The sequence below is a fragment of the Haplochromis burtoni genome, unplaced genomic scaffold (assembly GCF_018398535.1).
Source record: "Haplochromis burtoni strain Fernald_Lab_line unplaced genomic scaffold, NCSU_Asbu1 Contig_140, whole genome shotgun sequence".
NCBI classification, from domain to species: Eukaryota; Metazoa; Chordata; class Actinopteri; order Cichliformes; family Cichlidae; genus Haplochromis; species Haplochromis burtoni.
Genome location: NW_024582501.1, coordinates 1,413,997 through 1,433,702, shown reverse-complemented (window position 1 = coordinate 1,433,702; position 19,706 = coordinate 1,413,997). Strand labels below are relative to the sequence as shown.

Sequence of the window (19,706 nt, the reverse complement as noted above, 5' to 3'; positions counted from 1 at the left end):
GCCTGCCTGCTCCCACTTCTGTGTTCCCTCTGTCTGTCCATGGTGTTATTGTGTCTGCTCATGAGTCTGCCTGTCAAGTTCAGTGTCCTGTTTGGTTCTCTGTGTCTGTTTCCTGTTTTATTCTGAAGGTCTCTGTCTGATGTGAGTGTGTTCAGGTTACTTTTCCCCTGTCCCGTCAGCCCAGATTCCTCCCAGCTGTGTTGCCCTCCTGTCTCTCATCCCCTGATTACTGGTGTGTGTATTTAAGCCCTGTGTGTTCTCCTGCCTGTTGCCGGTTCATCTGTGTAACTCTGCGTCAGTCTGTGTTACTCTATGTCCTGCTCGTCTCTCTGTTTCTCATCCCTTTTTGTTTCATCTCAGGTTTGTCATTTAGCTTTCCCAGTTCAGGTCTTTAGTTTTGTCTTCCCTCTTGCCTGTTTTGCCTTCTCACCACTGTGTAAATAAACTCACCGACATCTCATCCACTGCCTGCATCTTGGGTCCTTCTTCTAACTCCACACGGCTCGCCTCGGCAGCCGTGACAACAATTGTTTGCTGATACACTGTCAGAGAATTTAATGTTGTAAAAATCACGACAGTCATTTTAAGACCATGTATATGTATAATGTCTATTCTCTATGTCTGTATGTTCCCTAACTCCTCCTAATCAGTCACCTTAATCAGTTTGAATGAAACTTTATAAACTGCCTAGAGCACCACGATTATCATTTATTTAGCTTTTGGAAATTATTTTTAAAACACACAAATGAATTGAGTGCTAAATATAATACTTTGTCCTCTTATAAGTCATATATATTATGTGTAGTAACTAATGTCAAAACAAATTTTGACATTACATTCACATTATGTATGTGTACATTGTTCGGAAATACATTTTGGTAATCAAAATTTTAGTGCAGTGACACTTTGGGTTACTGGAATGAGCTGTCATGCATATATGTAAATAAGTGTGCATCAAACAGTGACACTAATAGTACCTGGGATTGATTGCTTTGTCTTATACAATAAACATGTCGCCTGCAAAGAAGAATAGATACAAGTATTTATTATTCATTTGTCTGGTGTTTATGAACAGCCATTTATGCCATATGACTACATAAAAAGATATTAATGAAGATAAAGAGAATAACATGATAAATTAGCATATATGTCTGTGTTTTAGGACAGGAGCAAAGGGGCGGGGTTTTTGCTTGGATCACTAATATAATTATGCATCCTTGCAATTAACTTAATTATCTTTATTATGTATTTTTTTTCTTTTCATTCAGCCCGCAAATACCTAACAGAGGTAGTAGAAATCTAAGAGGTATTCTTGCATCATGTTATATTTCTTAGGTGATACACCTGCATGACTGTCAGAGTTCTTACATTATTATACAGTAACTGCGATGACCTAACTGTGCTTTTGTGCACATTTCCCAGTGCTTGGCTCTCAGTGTGTGATAAAATCATACTTGTGAGTTGTGTGTCACTGTAGGGGTCTCTAATCCAAGTTTGTGCCATGCTGTTACTCCGTACAGCTGAACAACCTCCTCTCCTCTCCTCTCCTCTCCTCTCCTCTCCTCTACAATTTATGCAACACTAAAAGATAGAGAAAAGCTCACCCTAATTAAGCATTTGCCTCAGGAGTATGTAACAGAGGAATAACACAGTCTGGGACTGATTCCCTGTAGTGATAATTACACAGATACACAGATATACACACACTGGGAGATGCTAAATATAGCAAACCATGTGTGATGCATCCCCTCTCTTCCTCTACCATAATAACAAAGGTATATTCTTAAGCTTGTAACGTTTGAGTGGGTTTGATTTAGTCTACAGGGACAAGTAGCCAGGAGGGTGGTCTGCTTCCTTTTTTCATCAGAGAGATGGAGGGAAAAAAAGAATAGAGTAGGAAAATCAAATCAGGGAGTGAAAAGGAGATTTAAAAGGAGAGTGGGAGAAATATAAGAAACAGATGGAGTGTAAAAGATGGGCTATAAAAGACAAACAGGCAAAGTAGACAGAGAAATGAATATGGTAAGAGAGGAAAAAGAGAAAGTTTGTAAACAGAAACCTCAGGGTAATCTATGGTTATTGTACTTTAACCATTCATTCCTGGTGGAGCACTACTGAGACCACACACACCATCAAGATTTAACAGGGCTGATTTTTTCATTCACAAACAGTAAAACATTCTTGATTTCCAAGGTTTTTTTTGTTTTTGTTTTTTTTTTACATATTTCTCATGTTTCAGAACATCAAACAAATTTAAATGTTAGACAAAGATAACCTGAGTAAATACAAGCTCGCGGCTGTAAGAGACGCTCAGAGCAAAGGCTCCGGCCATCCATTCCAATACAAACACATCAAAGTATGACTAATAATTCAACAATAAAATAGCTATATGTTGTGGCCATCACATTGTGTTTTCCAAAGTGATTTAGGATCTGAAAGTGAACAGATTTAGGGTACGTAATGCTTTTTTCGGTTTATTTTCATTTCACACGTAAAACACATTTATAGATTCATTCCAACTTGCTCTCATTCCCATACCAACAATTTGTCACAGTCGTTGGTATTTTACGCGTCAGGATGAGAACGTGTTGCAAAAAGCAACACATCGTGCCACGATATAAAGAAACAGCCGAAAAACAAAGTCATTGACATCTATCAGTCTGGATTTCAAAGGGTCACAAAACTACTGCATATGTTACCTAGATTTCACAAAATTCATACTACTTTTTTTAATTCAGGTGCTTTCAGTCCCATTCCCGCAGGTGTATAAAATGTGTGGCCTTGCATGCATTTGTAAAAGAATGAGTCCTTCTACAGCGCTCACTGAACTCAGTCGTGTCACTGTTGCAACAAGTCAGTCCATTAAATTTAAGTCCTATATTTTCACAATCAGCTGTAAGTGGTTTTACTACAAAGTGGAGGGATTTAGTAACCATAGAAACTCAGCCATGAAGTGGCAGACCCCATAAAGTTATATAGCGGGGGTCACCGAGTGCTGAGGTACATAATGTGTAAAGCTCCAAAACTCCAGTCACATTAACATCAGCACACAAGCTGTTCTCAGGAACTTCATGACATGGCTTTTCAGTGGCTGAACAGCTCCTGTGGGTGTGATGTGTACGTGGCCCAGTACGTTTGAAAGTTGAAATCATTGTAATGTCTTTGGATTTCTGAGCTCGATAGAGTTGAAAATCAGACAAAGACTCAAAGGGGTTCACTGTGTCTGTGTGCTAATGTCAGAACACACTACATTAATTCATGATTGATTAATTGATTATCAGTTATTTATGACTACCACAGTATGGGTAATGCATTACTGTGCTTTAGAAAAATTGACTGTGTAAGTATACAGTAACATGCTGGGTATGTATATCGCAGATTTAACACAATGTTAATCCATGTTTCCATCTGTCACACACAACAGCTGAGTAAATATTCCTTTCATAGTACCAGTATAAAGCATTTGTGTTAACTGGGAATGCCTTTTTGGTTTTTGACTTTCTGACTTTGATAAAGTAAGTGAAATGCCACACATTGGATAATTAAATCAAAAATAATTTCAGACTGCAGTGAAAATATAACTGGAAATATAGTTAAAGCAGTAAAGACTCATTGCAGTCATTTGCATTGCCTGTATGCAACATGGAACATTGTTACCTGCGCCTAATATGTTAATACTCATGTGACACATTCATGTTTTCCATTTAAAACGGTTTATTAGTACTACTGTAATGTCATCATGGTTCACATGTACTCAACTAACCCTTATATTTTTCTTTAGTTGACCTGCACAACAAACACAAAATTTAGATCTTCTTGGCTTCTTAATATATGCTATTCTAGTGAGTCCATAGCAGATGTCCAACACAGAGGAAGGTGCTTTAGTATTGACATATGCATTGATATAGACTTGTAAAGTTAAATAAATTTCTCTGGAGGTAAATATCAGGGTTTTTTGAGTTAATTAAATTTCTTGGGGCTGATTCAAACCATCAGATTTGTTATTATTGGATTACAATGGACTCTTAACATCTTTAACCCACTGACAATTAAAAGAAAAGGAAGGCAAAATCAACAAACATATGGAACATATGTTAATGTTAAAACTATTGGAGAGGACATATAATGCCTGTTTACAGCCCTTTCCATCATGATTAAATATCACCTTGAGATCAGTATTAATCCCTCTTATTCTGTGGTATATCACTGAAAGCATGGGAGCGTAAACACACAACAGACTGTATTATAGAAACCTGAGTAGCTTCAATTTTGTATGCTCTAGTCTATGCAGAGCTCAGGCTACATGGGGGAAAAAGACTTCAGTTCCAAACCAGCTCCTCTACACAAAGCAGTCAAGCATCAGCAAAACACAAGGCTCACACTGACTTTAACTGGTGTCGTGTTCACCCTCACACACACTCATGGATACATACACACAAATGGGGGAGCAGTCTCCCGTAACACTCAAGCGAACCACCCTGAACTATCTGAACGATCAGACAGAAAGCGAAAAAAGAGGGAGAGAGAGCGTAGATGGAGCTGCAAAGATTCCTGAATGTGCCTGAGGCAAGAAAGGATCACCTCCTGAAACATTTTTCACTTGCTTATCCAAACACAAGACACATACACACACAGACACACGCTAGCCTGTGTCTTTACTCTGGACACTTGGGGTGTAGAAAAAGAATCGGTGTGTGGCCAAATGGCCGCTGGCAGCTCCGCTTTGAGAAGACACATTTTAAGATGCTATCTCCATGAAAGGAAGGATTATGTGTGTTAGTGTGTATGTCTTTGTGTGAGGCCCACAGTCTTTGAACATCTGTAAACATTGTGTATGTGTGTGTGTGTGAGTTGCATATGACCTCTTCCTTAACTCTCTCTGTCTTGATCTCATTACCAGGCATCATCTCATACACAGAGTACCTGTTCCTGCTCTGCATCTTGACAAGTGAGTCAATTCAGTTGCACACATTCTCCTTTCACTTAAACTCATCTGCACCTTTTTATCATATCTCTTTCACCCAGTTGTTGTTTGCATTATTATATTCTTATTTTTAGAAAAATTACGTGACAAAGCGAAGTGCGCTAAGTACATATAGAAATTTAAAAAATGTTGATCTCACAAATGCTGTGGTTTTCCCCTTCACCTTGGGGCAAGACAAAAAGAGACAGAGACAGACCAAAGATGAAAAAAATGTAAACGTAAGGAAAGTTGCAAGAACATCTTCTCAAAAGATGAAGAAAAGTAATAGATAAATTTCTTTAATAAAAGAAAAAAAGAAAGTGGCTATAAAATTCCATAAAGTTTATTCTTTTCATCTGGAAGCAACAATTTCAGTACTTTCAGCACTCATCCAAGTGACCCAGTCTCTCCCTAACCTTACAAACAGTCCAGCTGCATAACGATTGAAAGTAGCGCCACTGCATAACAATGAGCGATGAGATCAGTTTCATAATGGTTGATATGCAAATTGGCGTAACCGTTAATCAGTAGCCTCTTGCACACAGACAGTTGGGTAATGACTGCGATCAGATGGTTAAAGATTTTCTCTAAGGCCTCCTCAATTCCAACATTGTCATTCCCTTTTCACATAAATGTCCTCCTTGGCTCCTTGATGATACCAGCGTTCCTCCCTGTCCAGGATGTGCACGTCCTTGTAATTGAAAGCGTGACCATTGGCCCGTGTGTCTAAGTGGACTAAAGAGTCAAGGCCAGAGGACGAGGCTCTTCTGTGTTGCGCCGTCCACTTAGCCAGAGGTTGTTTGGTGTCCCCGGTGTATAATTTACAGCCATCCTCTTGACATTTAAGAGTGTACACTGTATTGCTCTGATGCTTGGGGGTGGGCCAGTCACTGGCATAGCATGTTTTAGGGTGTTTTACAAATATGGATCTCAGCTGTACTGACACATAAGGGATCAATAAAAAGTTGTTTCTTTTAATGATTTTTCCACAAATTTTAATTTTAATTCAACCTAAATAGATGATGGATGAAGTTATAGTGAATAAAAATAAGCATACTTGATCTTAACTGCTCAGTTTCTGCTTGCAGGGGGCTGGAGTTTGTTATAGCTGCCACAGGGTGAAAGGCAGTGCACACCCCCACACCAAAAACCATAAGACCATAATTGAAATTACATTTTACTTCATCTCTTAGACGTATGACCAGCATGTGAAACTAATTTAAATAGAAATTACCGTCTTTTTTTCTTTTTTCTTTTTTTTTTTTACATGTATGCTTCCTTGTTTGGCCTTAAAAATGGTTGAATAAATAGAATAAAATGTCAAATTGAAAGGTCAGTCTGTAGCAAATGTATTTGTTCTGCTATTATGTTTTGTTTTTTTAAATAACTTTAACCTGGTCTAACACTTTAATGTTTTCTTTGGATAAGCAGCTGTGTTTGAAACTGTGGCTTCATTTAAGTCATTCTCCCTCCTATTGATGCTTTGAGACACTTTTTCCACTTACTATTTATGGATTTCAAATTGCCTTTAACAAACACATGCACACACTCACCCTATGTGTTCTCTTCTCTGTTCCCCAGAGCCTCATGCTGGCTTTAAGATTGCTTTCAATATGTTTGATGCAGACGGCAACCAGATGGTGGATAAGAGGGAGTTCCTAGTGGTGAGTCGCAGATATTGGGAGAAAACCTGAATTTATATATTAATATTAACCCTTTTTGTTACTCCTTTTACCAAAAAGCAGTGTTAAAGAATAGCTTTAGTATTAAATAACAATCCATGATTTTAGAGTGGACAAAAGACAAAACCTTACTTTTGAAAATCTAATTTTGACTTGTACCATGGTGTTTTAATGTAGTTTATTAAATTACTAAAATTAAAGAGGCCCTATTTTGCCCATTTTCAAGTCAATATTTTAATTCTTGGACTCTTATAGTACAAACATGTTTATGTGATTTACAGGAAAAAGGATACTAAACCTTATACATCAAATGACGGGCTTTAGTGCAGACCCTCAGTTCATCCAGTGTCACCCTCTGACTCATGATGTCTGGTTTTTGAAAAGTAAAGATTGGCGTACCAGAAATCTTCATTTTGAAGCTTTAAAAACAAGATTGCACAAATCAGCCCATCCTAGATGTTTTTTCCTTGCCTGGTTGTTTTTTAGATACAAATAATTGTGCTCTCTGGTTAAATTAACATCACCATGTTACAGATGGGCAAGCTTGAGAACATTTGCTGCTACTACCTTATTGAAAACTTAACAGACTGACAGCTTGAAATTAATCTTGATTCTCAGCATGTTACATTACGTTTGTAAACTCATTAAATCATTTCAGAATTTGGACTAATGCTTGGTCGTGTTTCAGCTTTATCTGCCTGTAAGACTGTTCCTCAAGTCTCATGCAAGCATCCTTGCGCTCTCAAACAATACATTCACAGATTGCATCATTTACAGAAGTCTTTTCCCTATTAAAGTGTCTCCATCATCTTAATCAATAAAAAAAACATTTGGCCAACATTGTAGTACCCTAAGCGAATATACTATTATATACCTTTATTCCCAGTGCCTTGAGCTTTAACTATATTTTAACGTTTAAAGCAGTTAAAAAGGTTGACTTTGAATTTGCATCTTCTAAAGGCAGCTTATTACAAAGCTGAGAAGACTAACTGTAGGATTTCTTGAGGGCTACACATGTGTTTCTTTCCCTGTGGGATAGAACTGACACGTTTTTAAGTCAAAACACCGCTGCAGGCATGAAGGGATCAGAATCTCTGAAGGTTGGTGGGAGTGGGATGGCACATCAGCAGGAGGGAGTGGTAATGATTTAAAATCCTGTGGGAGCAGGCAGGTGTGGGACAGAAAAAGATTCTCACATTGAGGGTTTAGATACAGATTTTTCTGTTTTACATGTGATATTGGTTGTCAGAGTAATTAAATATTCTTAAATGGAAATTGAACAATACCAGTGACTATTGCTGTCTTTTATGATCATATGCTCTTAGAGAGCGTTTATGTATCTGTATTTGTGTAGACATCAGGTTGCTGTGTTTGTGGTTGTGCATTTTTTATTTAACTCTTAATTAATTATAACATTTATATTACAAATCTCGTTATTTTATTTCAAAGAAATTAGTATTTTAATTTAAATTTGAATAAGTAAGTATATAAAAACTTACCCGACACTGTAGTGTAGAAGCAGTTTTTTTTTCATATTGAATTCAGCATTGATTTTTCCTTTAATAACACATATGCATAAACATAAATCACTTCCAGAGTGAAACCTGAATACTCCCTTAATCATGCTGCCAAAAGACCATTACCTGAATGACATCATAGATGTGCTTGAAAGAGTGAATGACCTTGTTTGAACTCATTTGAGCATTTCATTTTTTTAACAGCGTTTTAGATCTGACTTTGAATTGTCAATGAGCTCCTCGTCTTTTCTCTCATTACAGCTTCAGGAGATCTTTAGGAAGAAAAACGAGAAGAAAGGAAGGAAAGGAGATGCTGAGAAGTCCGCGCAGTTGGTAAGGAAGATGGTAACGGGGTGTGGGGGTGTATGCTCAGACAAGCATGGGTATTACTGCTAATTAACCTTAATGCTGGCAACAGTGAACCAACCATGAATAGTCTATGTGGACGTGGACTTCATAAATGCTTCTGTTGTTAGTGGGGTAAACTTAAAAGACAGGTAAACATTAATGTAAACTTACTTTACATTTTAATATATCCATGAGTGTAAACTGTCACAACACCTCTTACCATTTAGTTAAGGTTGCTGACAGAAGTGCTGTGTCACACTGCGCACATGGATTTGTTAAAAACGATCATCATGATCGTCAAAGTTAACTGTCATTTGTATTCATGCAGGTGTGAAACTAAACCTTTCATGTAACTAGTTTTGAGTGCATGCTGCCTCGTAGAAACTGTTTGGTATCTCTGTGACAGTTATCCCTGCTGTGGACTTGGTATATTTGATTTATATATATGATAGAATATGTGTCTTTCTCAGCACTTTATGCGATTGAGTTTTAGAAATAACACCAAGCACCTCGCATTACTGCTCTCTTTGTGTCAGAGTGTATATGCAACTTAATAACTATCAAAGAGAGCAGGTTTGATGAGTCAGTATTAACTTGTCCCATCCCACATATGTGTTGTGCTACAAACAGATTAATTAAGGTAACTTACAAACAGATAAGCCATTAGGTATCTTGTGCATTAGTTATAGTAAAATGTTCTCAAGGTAAGTTTTTCATGACATGATTTGCAAAAGAAATATTTAAAAGCTTCTTATTAAAATTTTCCTTTTGTTACTTATCTATATCTTATTGATTTTGAAGTAAATCTTTCAAACCCAAGTTTACTAAGAACCTGTGTAGATGTGTAAGCAAATAAGAGATAGAGATTTGTTGATCTAAGCATTGGGTATCTTACAGAACAGTCCTGGTTGTGCTGTTGGCTCACAGGAAATACTGTCACTGAAAAATGAAGGATATGTTTCCCACATAACTTATCTCTTGAAAGTACATGCTTGGTGTTAGGCACAGTGTGTATTCTAAAATGTAATCATAGATGTGTTGAAAATGGCACATCCTCTTTCCTTGCATGTACTAACATGTCTTTTACCTTCTCTCCTCCTCTCTGACTGCATGCTCTGTCCTCTTCTTTCTCTTCCTCGTGTCTCTCTCTGTGTGTTAGAGTATGCAGCTGTATGGATATCAGGTTGCCCCCATGAACAGCGTAGGTATCCACATGGCATAGTCTCGTTTTCTGCTTTTTAGATAGATAAAGATATTTATGGAGCAGAGAATAGGCTGTTTTTATTAGCTGGGTCAGTTCAACAGCTTTATTGTTTAGCAATCAGTCAGAGTAGAAACCTAATGGTAACAAAAAGCTTAAGTTTTGTGAAACCATGTGAGAATATGTTAAACTTTACCTGTGTGGAATTATATTTGTGTCAATAATAATGTGAAATAAAACATAATCATGGGCAAATATTTAAATTGAACACAGTAAACTGAACCTGTCAATCACAGAGGTTATGAGGTCACTTTCAAAGTGACCTTTTCCCTTTGGGCTCTGCCCTCCAAACTGTCAAAAGTCAGAATCATTCAAGCGAGACACAATTCAGCTTCGAGAGCAGAGCCGGCCAAGACAACGTGAATCTGCTGCAGTGATTACCAAGGAGGTATTTTAACATTTCCGATGAATATTTTTGGGCTGCTGTGTGGAAATGAATAGCTGAAAAAATATAAATGATTTGTCTGTGATTGTGTTTTAGCTCACCTGCCACTTGTGACACATATATATTTCCATACATCTGAACCGTTTCTCAGTCACTAAAACATTTGCTTTGCAGTCTGTGTGTCACCATGCCTTTTAGATACAATTATTAAGTTTAATGTGAAAAATTAGGTGAGAAGAGTTACATCAATCATATCTGTTCATTAAATATAAGGACACACCAACCCTGCCAAGTTTAAATGAATATAGATGGCCAGGACCTTTAAATATCACACATTAAATCACACATTAATGGCCTTTATTTTGCGTTCAGTTTAAACATTCCATATAATATATATATATGCAGCAGAGTTTTTTAATACACTGACTCTCTGGAGTCTAAAAACCTTAATAAAAATAAAAAGGCCTGTCATTCCCTTCTGCTCCCGATGATGGAAAAAGCCTTAAATTTGACCCAGTCCACCTGATCCTCTGTTATCAGTGAAATGTACTCTGTAAGCTACTTTGAAGGATGAATGTAAGAGAAAGAGAGAGGGAGAAGGGAAAAATTCAAGAAAGCTTGGCCATCTGTCAAGTCAGCTGATTGATTGATTGAGGGATGATTAATGGACAGACAAAGAAAAGAGTAATACATTTAAGGGGTCAGGAGAGATGAACTCTTACAAAAAGAGAGCGATGTAATTTAAAATGACCTGAGACCCTGTAGAGCTCTAAAGACAATCAGACTCCATTTTAGTCCTTTTTAGGACATGTGCTGTATTTTTTGGCAGTATTGTTTGTTCCTAATGGGGGAAGTTTGTTAATATAAAGATATAGAAAGAGATTTTTTAGGGAAGGAGGCCAAGGGTACATACAAAAATATGTTTCTGTTGTCTGAACAAAATCATATTTACATAAAGAACACAAAGAGGTTGAATTTGTCTGTTGAGTCTTATGGGATCGAAAATGAAACAGATTTTTACCTCTCAAGGATGAATATTTCTTATTTACCAACCCTGTGCAAAATGCTGATAGATTTGACTTATTAATTGTATGTAACCTGATGAGCTCTAAGTCGGAAAACAATTATTAAGGCATCAATCATTAGGAAATAGTTGGAGATTGGCTATTGGGTATCAATGATGATGACTAAAACTACTGAAGCTGCTGTACAAAATTTTGCATATTAATGAATAATAATCATGTGTGACATTTCTGAAATGCTTTATATTATGGTTTAAATATTTAAATAATTAATTATACTTAAATTCTATATGTTTTTTCCTGCCTGGATTGTATTAGAAAAGATTTGCATAATTCAAAGTTCAAAATAATCCTTACTTCTGTTATTCTTGATGCAGCCGAGAAAAACCAGAAAAGCAAATTTAGCTCAAAAGCCACCATCCTTTTAATACAGCTTTCTTTTAATTGGTTGTCCATTGCAAACAAAAAATTTGAACAGCAGGTGAGCGGTGCTTCTGTGATCACAGCCAGAGCCGTGTACTTTAGATCACCGTATTAAGGACATTGCCTCCCTTTTAGCTATAAAAGCAGAAAGAAATGTTTAAAACTGAATGTTTTGGGTTAGAGTTCCAAGCCTGAGCTTTTCGCTCACAGAGATCACCAGGACCTCATTATTTGAAACATTGGACATTTAATTATAGTTCCATTTTATCACTTTCAAGTGCTTTTTTGTACCTAGTGTCTGTTGAGATGTAATGACAGTGACTGTAGCTGTCTGTTATGAGTAGTAATTTATATGTGGAGTGGAAACGGCCTGCAGTGTAGTGAAAATCAGCAGTGTGCTGTCAGAAACAATACACTACCAGCCACTGCTCTCTCTCTCTCTGTCTCTGTCATGCTGTCTCACACATAGACAGACACACACAGACAGACACACATATGCACTCCTCCTGTCACTGCTGTGATGGATAGCCGCATTGTCGCACTGAAGTTAAGAGCATTGCAGGGTCATGTTAAAATGGCTGCTGTTGCTTTCTCCCTGGAGAGAGAGAGACGAGGTGGGTGGTCAGAAGCTCAGCACTGTGGTCAGCCTTTATTAAGGTAGAATAACGTTTGCGAACAGAGCCAACTGTTGCTATAGAACTGCCTAAACTACTTATTTAATAAAGACAATGTACTATAGGGTGACATCTTCATATATTTCTTCTTTAAAAACGTTTTTTTTTTCCTTGTGTTTGTTGCTGAGTCAGCAACATGAGTGAGTTATAGCTTCAGTGATTTAAACAGAATAGCACATCCATCATCATCCTGATGATTCCCTGTTGGTAGTATCCTTTCCTTTACCTGTAATGTAAACCTAGCTGCAGAGAAGCTACGGTAGCTATTTGTGTATGCCCCTTCCTGTTTGATGCTAACATGTTTTTGTGCGTGAAAATCTTCACTGCTTATTTTTTTATGTTTGAATGGATAGGGTCTCCTTTATTGAGAGAACTAGTGAGTGCCAGGTATTGATAAAAAAACATGTGACACCTTTCCTAAATATCCACCTGTATGTTCACATATAAATTCAGAGATATAATCTGTGTATGTTTACTTATAATGACAACTGATTGAATGGGTAATGGACTTTTATTTCCTGAATTGGTTGATTTGGAGGTTGACTGACCCTGGCCCTGCTTGACCACTCCTACAGGTGCTAAAAAAAGACAGTCAGGAGTTTGTGGCGCGGAGTTACTGGGACGTTTTGAGGCGAAGCGCCAGTCAAGTCCTCTTTTCTGACCTGGCGGAGGTACACATACCCAACCGTCCTCTGTTCCTTCACCCCTGCATTCATTATCCTTCACTTTTTTCCTCATTCTTCAGCACCAGATAGTTCACATAGAGGATCCAAATACCCCCACACGTTCACAAGAAATATGTTCCATCAAGCTGGCCAGAATCAAACTCGAAATCCTATATACTATATAATACTTTCAAGCTTTACTTGAAACACACACCAAAGTTATTCTCCAATCTTCAGAGAAGTCATGTGTTATTGGTTGAAGTGCAAATGCACCAAAAAAGTTACTTTGAATCTTCACTCTAATATAGTCATTTTGGGATTATTGCAAAAGCTTTGGTCGTTCTAACTTTTATTCTGGTTTGGCTTGATAGTGATGATACGTTTCCTTGCTTTCTTTCTTTGTTTCCTAGATGTTAGAACAGAAATATCTCATCATTCTTCCCAGCGTTCCTTCCTTTGTCCCACAGCGTTCTTCTTTGTTTTTGTTTCTAAAAATAGTAATAATTTAATTTTAGACTAGTGTATAAATCATCACTGGGGTTTTTTTTAGTGTGAAATCGTGTTTGTTTGGATGAGCTCTAAAAGGAACATTTAAAATCGGCATTCAAGCTCCAATGTTTACCTTTAATTTGTGAGAAAATATCTTTTTCTACTCGACACACTGTGGATTTGAATGAAATAATGTGAGCATCCTCCAAATGTTTCCTGTTTTGCTCCATCCTAAGTCATTTCACTCTGTCTGTGAAGATATTTATTTACTTTTGGATTATGAATATTTTGAAAGACTTTAGCCTTTGTTGTTGATCGATACTGATCCATTAAATGACAAAGATTTTAATGTCCTTTTTTTAATAACTTGTCTTTTTTTCACCTTCTTTCTGTCTTCATTCTGCTTCATATGTGTATCTGTGCCTTGTTATCTGTGCCGTGTTGTGACTAGTGGCGTAGCTTTGGTGTCAGATCATTCCCACGTTGCGCCACAAGTGTTTAACAAGGATAAGACGGTTGACTGCAGAGCACATACAAAATCTTTGTCTCTTTATCACTACAAACTTAAATTCACGCAGTAGAATTCATGAAGAGTTACAGGACAACATCTTACACTATGATTTACACAAAAGGTTAACATTTGGAAAAAAAAACAACCTGCAAAATCCCTGGGATCAAAATTAAAACCAGATGGTGAGCTGAACTAATCGGAACTAGCAGGCATCCAACCTCATCCTTATTGTTTTAATGCACTATTCCAAGCTAGGAAAAGGCGATGATAGAATAATTGCTGAGACATTACCTCAGAAGCTTTTATGCTCTTTGGATCCCAGAATATCTGTTCATCAAACTGATACTTCTTAACATATTTCATGACTGGTGGTTTAACAAATGAGCTGTCTCAATAAATCAAAGTCAGTGTTTCCAGTTATTTCTACAATTGCAGCTTAAAGTGTCTTCCTGATAGTACTTTCTGAAGACTGGTAATCATTAGTAACAGCTAAAATAGTGCTAACAGACTAGCTCACTAATGACAGGTTGTCTGCTGTGTTGGCAGCGGAAGCTGAGGTTGAGGTAATGACAGTGAAACATAATGGGGTTGACCTTGTATTTACACCGTGCAGCCTTTCATCTGCCGGGATGTCAGACGGACAGAGCAGGAAAATCAGACATGGGGGGAAAAGAGTAAGGATTTTTTTTAATGGAGGGATATATTAAACATAAAAGGGATTAGAAATGATTTAGGATTAAATTAAGTAAGAAAAAAATGTGAAACAGTGACAAACAAGATGACAGCCAGGCAAAAGATGTAATTCAAAGAAATGTAACATATCTTTAAGGACGCGATATCAGATAAGTGGAAAACATGAGGAACACGCGAAGGAGATAAAATCAGAGTAAACAAATGGGTGAAAAAGGCCAAAGGAAGATGACACAGGTCAGCAGGCAGAACAAATGTTAAGGAACAAAGTGAGTGAGAAGAAAAGAAGTTCGGGAAGTACATTTGGGTGAAAAGAAAGAACCAGGTTGTATTTAGAGAAAGATGTGTTTACTCAACAGATTAGTCACCATTATACCTCTTTCCTTTTGTCTGGAGAAGGAGGGACTGACTGACAGGTAGAAAAGGAGGGAGTGTAGGACCGAGCAAATCACCTCTCTGTTTGTCAGGTGAAGGAGGTACTGACGGGTAGTGTGAGGTGAAAGGAAATCAGCGTAATCAGAGCAGGGGGTGGGATAAGATTAAAGGTATGATAAGAGATGTGAAGAAGAAAAAAGAAAGAAAATGTGGGAGATAAAAGTCATTGCAAGAAAATTGAACAAGCCATGAAACGGAAAGGGGGGGTTGGCTGTTTTTCCCCCTGGAAGGTGTGACTGACTGACAGTCTGACTGACTTGACTAAAGACCCACAATGAGCTCTTCCTCCGGAGTATTACTCACAGATGGGGAGGGTGAGGAACAGCGTTTAGCGTTTACATCAGTAATTACTGTTTTTACCCTCAGCTTCGTGATCAAAGACTGCACAAGCTCACAGATAAACACACAGATGGACAAATAGACACATGCATGCACCAGGTGTTGGCTCGTGCCTTGTGGGCGTGGTAACGATTACGTTGTCACTGGGATGATGAGCTCACACTAGTACCGCCACACTTCCAGGAATGATAAGCTTGTTATGATCCGTTTGGCATTACGTCGACAAGTTGGTAGACTGATCTGGATTCTTGAAAGCCTTTGCTATGACAAAGTTATTGCACATCACAATGACAAAATTCTTTTGGTTAGACACGTAAGAAAAAATAGCTCTAAAATTTGTAAGGGAGGTAGGCTCATTGTGATTATGGACTAATTAAAAGGTGGCTGTAGCCTCTGCGCCATTGCTAATTTATTAGCCAACTTATGTTTTTAAAGCTGAACACTTTGATCGTTGTCATCTAATCTTTTTGAAAAACAGACATTACAGGTGTTACAATTTGACTGTGACACCAAAAGATACCAAATGGAGAAAGATACCAAAGGCACAACTTGCTTTATCATCCTTATGGACACTATTTGCAGCCGTACTTTAGAAGATGAGCATCTTATTGTGTTCAGTAAGAATCGAAGCTAGCAAATAATCCATTGAATTTATCCAGAAAGGGGAATCGAGGGCCATTTACCCATAGATGTCTACACTTTTTGATTTTTTAGCAACCAAAGAAGTCACCCTGTGCTGGCTGGTAGAAGAGATTACACTTAAAGATACTTGAACATATAAGATGTATTGGCTAAAATAAACTTCTTGAGGGTACACATTATTGATGATCTAGCATCAAACAACATTATAAGACAGCATCCAGTGAAAAATAGGTTACCATGGACTAAACATAAATTAAAGTTAATGGAGGAATTGGTAGTGACCAAAGTAGTGGTCAAAAATCTCTTAATGTAGCTTTAGTAATTAATTTTTAACCACATGTTCTATTTTTAACAAAGCTCAGATAACTGGTGTTATATCCTACACCCACAGTGTACAATCAAGCTAAGTAATCTAAGTAATTTCCCTTGCTAGTTTGTACACTTCAGTAAATATCACTCCAACCATAGTGTATTCCACTCATTTGCAGGCTTTACTTCCTGTAGCTGTGGATCCATCCTTTTTCAAAATATATCTTGAAGACTCCTGAAATACATTTAGTACAAGTCTTTGTGCAACAGCTGATAACTCACTGCAGCGGTGAATAGACACCCACCAGATACATAAACTCCTCAGTCACAATAGTTTTGAATAAAGATAATGCGAAATGATTTCCTTGTTTTGAGTTCAAAACAACAAAGCAGAATTAAGGGAACTCCACGTGGGAGGGAAGAGAGGCAGAGACACACCACCTGGATACTGTCTAGATGTATGAACAGCTCATGTGTCATAAAGACATCAGTAATGCGTCAGTTCAGAGATAAAAGAGCAAAACAAATTTTGTCCTGTTTGTCCGTAATCAGAGACTTAATGAAAAGAACGTCTAGTAAATGAGACACAGAAAACTTAGACACAGCAATGATAAGTCTGTAATTGTTTCAGTTTGTCTTGTGTTTACACAAAGGAAATCTTCCTTTGTCCCTAATCAAAGACTGAAAGACCAGACTCTTAAGTGAATCAGCAACAGACCAAAAGCTAAGAGTGGTCTTACTACAGTGTTTACTTTTAATGCTTGTTTCTCACAAGACATTTTTATTGTGTGACTTACCAGTGTGGTTCCAGTTTAATCTACCATACATTTAAGAATTTTACTGCCTTGAACATCTGCATCTTCCTGCAGCTTATTGTTAATATTGTGCATTGATGACCAAAAGAATCTGTAATTGAAACACGATTTACTTTAACCAGTAGAGTTTTTAGTTGTTTTTATTAATTCATACATAACAACAATTTAATAAAAGCCTAAAATGTAGCCCGGTAAATGCCCAGCAAAATTCTAATGACTTTTGTCACATCAGTTGTTTTTTGTAAGATCACTTTTTTTCATTCTTATCCGTGGGGATGGTTTCCTCTCTATCAGAAAGACTGCAGCTCACTTACAGACATTTCTGACTGACTGAATGAATATTCACTGTGTGACACCAAACAAATCACAAAAAAAGACCTCTTGATATTTTGTCCCTTAAATAAACGTGTGATCTTGTTTCACATTTTCTTCTTGTCCCACACTGGATTTTAGGATTTTACTCTTGAGGTAGAACCACGAATGGCATTGTGGTGATGATGATATTTATGATGATGACTGAAATGCCATAAATGCTCCTTCTTAGAAGGACATGAGATTTTATTTAATCTTATGTCTGCGTATTCCTCAGCATGGTGAAAGATTGGAAATGAAGGTTGGCTGGGTGGGGCATGACAGGTCAATAGAGAGAAGATGTGTATTTGAATTCCTCTCTTTTTTGTCCTGATGCTGCCTGATTCATTTCTGGAACTGCTCAAAAGTCACCTTTTTCTGAAAGATACAAGTATGTTACTGTGTATGAACAGAAAATAGTGAACTAAATACTTAGATTAAGTTTCTGCAAAGGCTTAAAATCCTAATTGTGTCACCTTGCTTTAAACAAGGTGTTAACCAGCAGATTAAAGCTAGAGCAAACAGTCGAAACAACCCAAAGCTCACTGAATGGATTTTAAATGACCTGGGTCACAGAGTCAACACACACTCAAGGGAGACTAGAAGAATATGCAACCAAACACATCTGATGACGGAAAAAGGTGGAATCGGCTCACAAAATCTCTGCACTTGTGCTTATGTGGTTTTTGTTTAGTGTTGCTTTTGGTGACTTGAGGTTCTGTTTAGGTGTGTCAATGTGGCATTTGCGAAGAAATGCATGGGATGTGTCTTTGTCATGTATTTGTCTGTGTTGCACTTAGTTGCTCTTCCACAAGTCTTCTTTTCCTTTCATGTCTTCTGCTTACCTCGTCTGTTTCTCTGTCCTTAATGAACTCCACCTGTTTAAAGTGTTGTCTTCCTTCCTCCTGCATTCTTGTTCACCTCCACCGTTACCTTCACACTGGCTCTGTGAATGTAGGCATGACTTGTGATCTTACCGCCTTCTCTTTATTTGGGCTGATACTTGAGTACTCCTTAACATTGTATCAGTCTGTGTTTCACGCTGCTACAGCATCACTACTCACCAGTCTAGACTGCATAGAGAATGATTTCTTTAATAGATATAATCTGACTTCCCTTCTTTACTTACCTGCTTTACTTCAGTTTGCTTGTAAATTTTTATTTGGCTCTTCTGACTGTTTTTCACATCATATTATGCTTCCTAGACTGGTAAGTTTGATTTCATGATGGCTGTTGACTGTTTGTCTGAGCTGATGACTGTGACTGAAATTTGGGATGTCATTTGTAATGTAATTTGTAATGCTCATCCAGTGCACGTTTTGCACACGTGCAATAGAACCCTGCTTCCTGCTAATCTGGCACAGCGGTGGCCATGTTGGTCTAATAATGGACTCGTCCTTCTCCACCCATGACGCTTGAGGTTTGTCATTTAGTCACTGATCGTCTCTCGTATCACTCTCTCTCTCTCTCTTTGATAGCGAGCAGATGATAGCATCACAATTGACACCACACTACTGGTCCATTTCTTTGGGAAGAAGGGGAAGGCAGAGCTTACCTTTGATGACTTCTACAGGTACTAGAACCGAAAGAGTGCTAACGCTAACAGTATTAACCACATGGCAGAATGGATGATTTATAGAACAGTTCTCTTTTTGTCTTTTTTACTGTCCTTTCTTTCTGTTTTCAGATTTATGGATAACCTCCAGACAGAGGTGTTGGAAATTGAGTTCCTGACTTACTCTAAAGGTATGACGACTATCAGTGAAGAAGACTTTGCCAAAATCCTGCTGCGATTCACAAACGTGGAAAACATTAGTGCCTATCTGGAAAATGTCCGCCAGTGTATACCTGATGAAAAGGTACAGTATACATGTGCGCACAGTTATTTACTGGACAATTCATTGATCAGTAATGAAATAATAATGAAATTCTTCCTTCCTGTGTGGGAGCTTCTACCTTCTAGACATCTAGAGTACCTGTAATTTCAAACTGTTGTCTCTGCCTGAGGCTGTTGTGGCTTTCCACACTTGAGCGCTCAATTGCTTCACTACATGTCACACACAAAAACACACATTTCACTACACTTTCAGTTGCATCTATCTATCTATCTATCTATCTATCTATCTATCTATCTATCTATCTATCTATCTATCTATCTATCTATCTATCTATCTATCTATCTATC

The 19,706-nt window shown here is 37.6% G+C and overlaps 1 protein-coding gene across 8 annotated transcripts in view; it reads left to right on the top strand.

Annotated features, from left to right (window-relative positions):
* Positions 1 to 19,706, top strand: part of micu3a (mitochondrial calcium uptake family, member 3a) — a 49,810-nt gene that overhangs the window by 24,267 nt on the left and 5,837 nt on the right. For 4 of the 8 annotated variants that reach the window (XM_042224514.1, XM_042224515.1, XM_005931271.3 and 1 more), the window contains exons 5-11: positions 4,901 to 4,948; positions 6,545 to 6,627; positions 8,424 to 8,495; positions 9,670 to 9,711; positions 12,851 to 12,946; positions 19,000 to 19,094; positions 19,209 to 19,380. In XM_042224514.1, coding sequence (XP_042080448.1) covers positions 4,901 to 4,948; positions 6,545 to 6,627; positions 8,424 to 8,495; positions 9,670 to 9,711; positions 12,851 to 12,946; positions 19,000 to 19,094; positions 19,209 to 19,380 — 608 coding nt within the window. The remainder of the gene's footprint in view (positions 1 to 4,900; positions 4,949 to 6,544; positions 6,628 to 8,423; positions 8,496 to 9,669; positions 9,712 to 12,850; positions 12,947 to 18,999; positions 19,095 to 19,208; positions 19,381 to 19,706) is intronic. The other 4 variants (XM_042224517.1, XM_042224518.1, XM_042224519.1 and 1 more) reach the window with 3 other exon arrangements.